This window comes from Polyergus mexicanus, unplaced genomic scaffold (genome assembly GCF_030449975.1).
Source record: "Polyergus mexicanus isolate NDT 795.1 unplaced genomic scaffold, iyPolMexi1.0 SCAF_22, whole genome shotgun sequence".
Taxonomy (NCBI): Eukaryota; Metazoa; Arthropoda; class Insecta; order Hymenoptera; family Formicidae; genus Polyergus; species Polyergus mexicanus.
The window spans coordinates 3125393-3131392 of NW_027223342.1; the positions used below are offsets into that span (position 1 = coordinate 3125393).

Below are 6000 nucleotides of genomic sequence, written 5' to 3' on the forward strand. Positions count from 1 at the left end.
GAAAGGATCGGATAAATTACATTCACATAATTTTCTGATCTTTATTTCTCAATTTTTAATTTATCTTCTAACGAATCAATCGTTTAGTTATTTAATTTATTAGATTTGGAAATTATGCAGAAATTTTAAATTCGAAATCCAGAGACGTAACGCGTCATAAAAACGTACCAGTCCGTCGTATTCGACACAGGAAATAATAGAAAATAATAGAAGATTGTCTCTTCTAAACGTACGTTGATGTTAAATTACTACGTGGCTAAGAACTTAATAAGCGTCTTCTCGACCATTTTACCGTTTGACAATGTATATACGACGACGAAGTAATCTTCGTAACTGGAATCAAAGGTATAATAACAAGCTTAACGTCCATTTCTCAGTAAGTAACCCTCTTTCCCTCTCTACCCTAATAATCGCGTTGTTCGTTTCTGTAAATAACTGCGAAAAAAAGGAGTATCAGAGAAGCGATTTAAAAGACATAAGAAGAAATATCATGGTATTTTAATTATAAATAATCATATATAGTCTGTAACTTAAACGTTTTCTGTTTATTGAAAAAAATCGAAATAAGAGTGAAGAGTTTGAAGAGTGTGCATAAATTAAATACATTTTCTCTTCTTCTTTTGAAAGTAGATCAAACGGGAAAGAATACGATGACGTTGCAATCAGAATCGCAGCTGATAATGGCCGCGGAAGAAGCCGAACAAAAATTTCTCCTACTTCGACGACTTCGCACTCGGAAGAGATATCTCTTCGCTCTTCTCCCACTTTTCTCTCTCTCTCTCTCTCTCTCTTTCTCTCTTGCTTTCGCTCTTACTCTCTCCTCCTCTCTCTCTCTCTCCTTTGCTGCGATGTTTACAGCCTCGACGCATCTTGCGAATGGGACGCAACGAATAAAACCACGGAATAAGCCGAGGCGGTCGTCGCTCGTAAGCTTCTCTCTTTACGAGGATGACTCGACTCGCAGTCGACCGCAGACGAGAGTGTCTCCCGCCCTTTTCTGCGCCCGTTAAGACGAACTGAAATACGTTTCGTCTCGGCAGGAAATGGTCGACATCTTTGGTACCAGCCGAGCATGGCCGATGGAAATAAATCGCGCGATACCCGCGACCTCGATCGAGAAAAAAAAAAACAGTCTTTTTAAGCATCCTAGAAGCTCCTAAAATATTATTTTTTGTGGAAAAAGATAATACACATCCAATCTTAACAACATATTTAACGATAAGGAAGAATTCACGATACAATTCAAGATATATTATCGATATCAGAAATTAAAATTAGATCTTTAAAAAAAAAAAAAAAAAAAACATCTTCAAGGACGCGTACAAAACGATAATTTAAATTCAAAATAATGTGTATGTATGTGTATGTACCTCAAATATTCGAATTTATTTATTTAACATTCGTACACATCTTCATCAGATACACATTTCACTTGCAAACTGTCATATATATACTTCATGGACGTGCTTCAGCTGTATATTGATTCATAACGATTTTTTTCAATCATATCTACTTCTCATACATCTAGATATATTTTTGAAGGGGAAAAACAAGGGATGTATATAGGCACGTTTTATTATCAATTATTAATCCCTCCATTTTTAAACCATCTGATGCTCAACAACATTTACAACGTTTATGGAATATACCGTACATAGAGAAACATTGGAGATAATATCTGATATAATATACACACAACGTTCAATTATATTATCTCTACGTGTCAATTGCACAAAACGAGAAATACAAATTGAATCAACAAATAATAAAATTACAACAAATGATACATTACATTATAATCTTAATTAGATTTACGCCAGCAATATGTCTCAATTACGTTGTATATAATAAAATATAGTCGCGCTCTAATATAATCCGCTGCTAACGTCTCGTCGAGACATCTTTCATTCTATTCTTTCATGAAAAGATGAAAATGCGCGATAAATAATCGCGAGTATCTGTACCGACGGGAGAAGCTGCGTATAAAAAATAACGTTTGTGAGAACGTACGTTTCACTCTTGGAGAGATGTCGTTTTGGCAAGTGAACAGAGGAGTGTGTGCCAATACCGTCCGCTATTCCCGAGACGAGTCGCCCGCGTTCTCAAGCTCTACGTGTTGGAAGCAAAAATCCGGGCGCTACACCCGGCACTACGACCGAACCGCAAACTACAGTTAAGCCCAAAGAGCATAAAATGAGAATCGAGGGATGTGCGTGCGGAATGGATCGTAAATAAAATCCTTGTCTCCGACGTGTCGACGCGGGGAGAGAAATGAAGATCCGCGTGCGGAAACGGGAACGCGTCGCACACATGTTTTTTTTCATTTTCAAATTCGATATAATTTACATTGATCCTATAATCTTCTCTCAATTTGATCGCAAATGAGATACATTAATGAATCCTACTTCATCTCTCTCTTTCTCTCTCTCTCTCTCTCTCTCTCTCTCTTGGATTTTGTAAGCAATAGCTTCATCGCAGTAACAATGAAGAATATGGAAAGAATAAATTATATATCACAAATATATCGAATCGTTCCTTTTTCAGCTTTTCGGAGAGTCTTACAATCTAATGCTGCGATTGCGCGTAAAATGTAATCGCTATTAATTATTTGTCAATCCATAAAGCACGGCGATACGATGGAAGAGAGCCGAGAGACGCTGCTTCAGACTTTGATCTACGGCGTGCCTGGTTAATGTTCGAACGCCGCCTACGAAAACTGGAAGTAACGGTGCCAATCGTTCATCCTGCAAAACAAGTATCCAAGACAGGTCTGGTGAAGGAACGATAAAATGGAATGTAAAAATAATAACGTAAATGATTTACAGACTTGTACGATTACTCATAAATACTCTTATTTGAAAAATCAAATTATTCACTCGAAGAAGAATGCTTATATCTACAATTTTGAGATTGATATTGGAATCTTTTACGACGCGATGTAAGTTATATAATGTATTGTACACTTACTGGCAAAGCTAAGGCCCATTCCAGCGCAGTGCTCAAGGTATCCGCCCATGCTTTCCTGTGGGCTTCGCTATCTTTATTAACATTTGTCCGGTGAAACTCCACCTCCTGATTGGTAATCGGCTGGCTCTCGGCTGCACTTATTTCCTTATCTTCGTCCCGCAAAAAGGGATTCGTTCTAAAGCCACGCTTGCTGCGTTCGTATTCGCGCAGCAGTTCGTCTATATTTTCAAGAATCTGTGAAGATTTGGCATCCTCCTCTTTGATATTTCGATTTGTTTCCGGTTCGGGAGGCTCACTGGACGTCGTCCAGGTTGGACGTCTCGTTTCGCGAAGCTCCATCACCGATCTCGGGCGAAGGTGCAGGGATTCTACGACCAACGATGGCTTATCCGCGTTCTCGAGATCCGCCGTAGTGATGAACGTTAAGGATTTCCGTCTAGATAACGGACACACGTCACTACCGCGTCGTTTCGGATATGATTTCTGGTATAAAAAGGTTTCGTCGAAAAACGCTCGATTCCTATCGAGCATCTTTACATTTGCCATAATTGTCATAGAAGAGGCGTCGTTCGACTCTGTTTTCCAGAACGGCTCTAAATTACAGCGGGGATCATCGCTATTGTACATCATATTGGGAGGCGTCGGTGTCACAGCATCGTATTTGGCATCGATATAATCTTCACTGGAGGTAGCGCCGGAGCGATCGAAATAGACAACCTTCTCTGTGACCGAGCCAAGCCTGGACATCGGTCTCGAGTCGTCGGTTTCCGGCTCAGACTGTGGACCAGAATCAGTCGAGTACTCCGCGGCCAAGTCCGACAGTCTGAACGGCCTGGGATCATTCTCACATTCAACTCCGAGCTCTTCCAAGCCGCTCTCGTCATCCAAATTTGGATTATACACGTCGATATCATCCGGATCATCCTGGTCGTCTTCTTGGTCGTTCAGTTGGGTGTCAGGGACCTCTTCCTCCAACGAGCCGACAGGCGCCGGAGTGCTGGTAACAAGTCGATCGTCGATAGCCTCTTTTCTGGTAATCTCGGGATAATCATCGGGCTGTGCCACCAACAAGAATATTTTTCTCTCCGCGAAACTATCGACCTTGGTATACCTACCGTCCTCGTCGAGGACCACCTCAACGTAGGTCTCACAGAGCTCGTCAAAGATCATACGTAGTTGTCGAAGATACTTGGTGAGCTTCCGATGTTTTACATCATAAACGCACTTCCGATCGCTCAGTCCTGTGCCTAGAATGGTCTTGACCAGTTCCAAGGTTGCGTTTAGTTCCTCTATCTCACCCAAGCACAGCTCTAATAACGTGATAATCTTGATGGTCCAGGCAGCAGCCGCCTGACGATATAGATTCGCCGGCTGCTCGAGATTCGCCACCTTCTGCACTAGAAACTTCAGGCCAGGTCGACAATCAAATTTCAACGCAGCGACGTAAGAAAGATCCAAGATGGAAAGAAAGATCTCCACGTGATGCGGATTTAGATGGGACAGGTAACCGCGTTTGACGTTTGGATTAGGCGAGCTGCACAGTGTCGAGTGCGGGATCACGTGGGACAAGCTACGGAAACATGTCCCTCATGATTATTATATATTATTCTATATATATATTTTTACTAAATTTTAAATTTATTAAATTAAATTATCGATAACTTTAATACCAATTTTTCTGACACACGCATGCGCACACTACAAGTACATAATATTACATTGTATAAAGATTATCTAGTAATTTGTACTGCTAAAGATTTCGAAATAATGACGTACGAACCTTGAAATTGAGGTGCCGGCACCTTGTAGGAGGACACTCGCGATGCAATGAAGCAACATCTGGTGTACCAAAAGTCCAACCACTAACGCGCGCAATTGAACTCTAATGATGTAGAGATCAGGATTGAGAGTAGCACCTACGGCAGGAGGATACAAAAGGAACACGTACGATCTCTCGTCAGGCGACCGCGAAGCATCCTCGACGCGTGTCTGTTCTTCCAGAAGGAACACCTGAGGACACAATCGCGAATTATGAAGTCCAAACTTGTTTCAAGCAGCATTTTGAATGTACCGTATGAGTTAGATAGTTTCTCTCAAAATTCTCGTGAACTCTATGAAAAATTTCTATATCTTGCAGATCTCTAATTTTAGAAGCAATTGTTGAATGTTTTAAATATTCTGATTGCAAGTAAGATTATATCTATCATTATCAGTTCTTCTAATGAGAAGCTTGTACGCGCAAAAATGCCTCGAGCAATTAATTGTAAAAAATATTTTCTGCCATACATGACTTAAATATTGCTCGCCACGATCTTTATATAACTGATCGTGAAGATAATCTTAATTACAATAGTAATTAACAGTATGCACTTAGTCTAAAGCGACTCCGTAAATTTTTTACAAGTCGCAAGATAATGTGTGCACACTACGAAAGCTGCAGCTTCTATAATACGGTGTCGTATATCATTACGTACACGTTATCGTGATAGTGAGATTCTAGCCATGGACCCAAGCCATGGATTTTAATGGTGATTCGCAAGACCGTGCCAAGTAAAATTGAAATTATATTTTAGTCAGCGCGACGAGGTCCTTCCCTATATACATATAAATTCAAATAACAAAATAAAATGAACAAAAAAAGAGAAACAAATCTAACAAATTTCATCACATCAGTTTTTTTATCAAGATATTTCAGGCATTTTTTAACGATTTATTAAGAGCGAAAATAATTCAATAAACATTCTCGGAGAGAATGTTTTGTACCGATTTTAACAACAAAATAAAAAAAAACTTTCTTTAAGACAATAGAAGATTTGACAAAAAAAAAAGATAATATCACGACTGTATCTACGCAATTCTTTTTTTTTCTTCGGTTGAGGTTCTATGTACAATTAATGTATTTAATTTTTGAAAAGAACCTCGTCAAAGCGTCTCTGCCTAACCTGTGCTTTCTACCAGCGTGTGCAAATGTTTAAAAAAAAATATATATATATTATATATATATATATATATATATATATATATATATATATA

General features: G+C 39.3%; 1 protein-coding gene across 4 annotated transcripts in view; it reads right to left on the minus strand.

The window, feature by feature from the left end:
* Positions 1 to 1376: 1376 nt before the first annotated feature.
* Positions 1377 to 6000, minus strand: part of LOC138942224 (brefeldin A-inhibited guanine nucleotide-exchange protein 3) — a 15134-nt gene continuing 10510 nt past the window's right edge. For all 4 annotated transcript variants that reach the window (XM_070312302.1, XM_070312300.1, XM_070312301.1 and 1 more), the window contains exons 20-22: positions 4748 to 4977; positions 2968 to 4537; positions 1377 to 2744 (exon numbers count right to left, since the gene is read on the minus strand). In XM_070312302.1, the coding sequence (XP_070168403.1) occupies positions 2601 to 2744; positions 2968 to 4537; positions 4748 to 4977 (1944 nt within the window). In that variant the 3' untranslated portion in view covers positions 1377 to 2600. The remainder of the gene's footprint in view (positions 2745 to 2967; positions 4538 to 4747; positions 4978 to 6000) is intronic.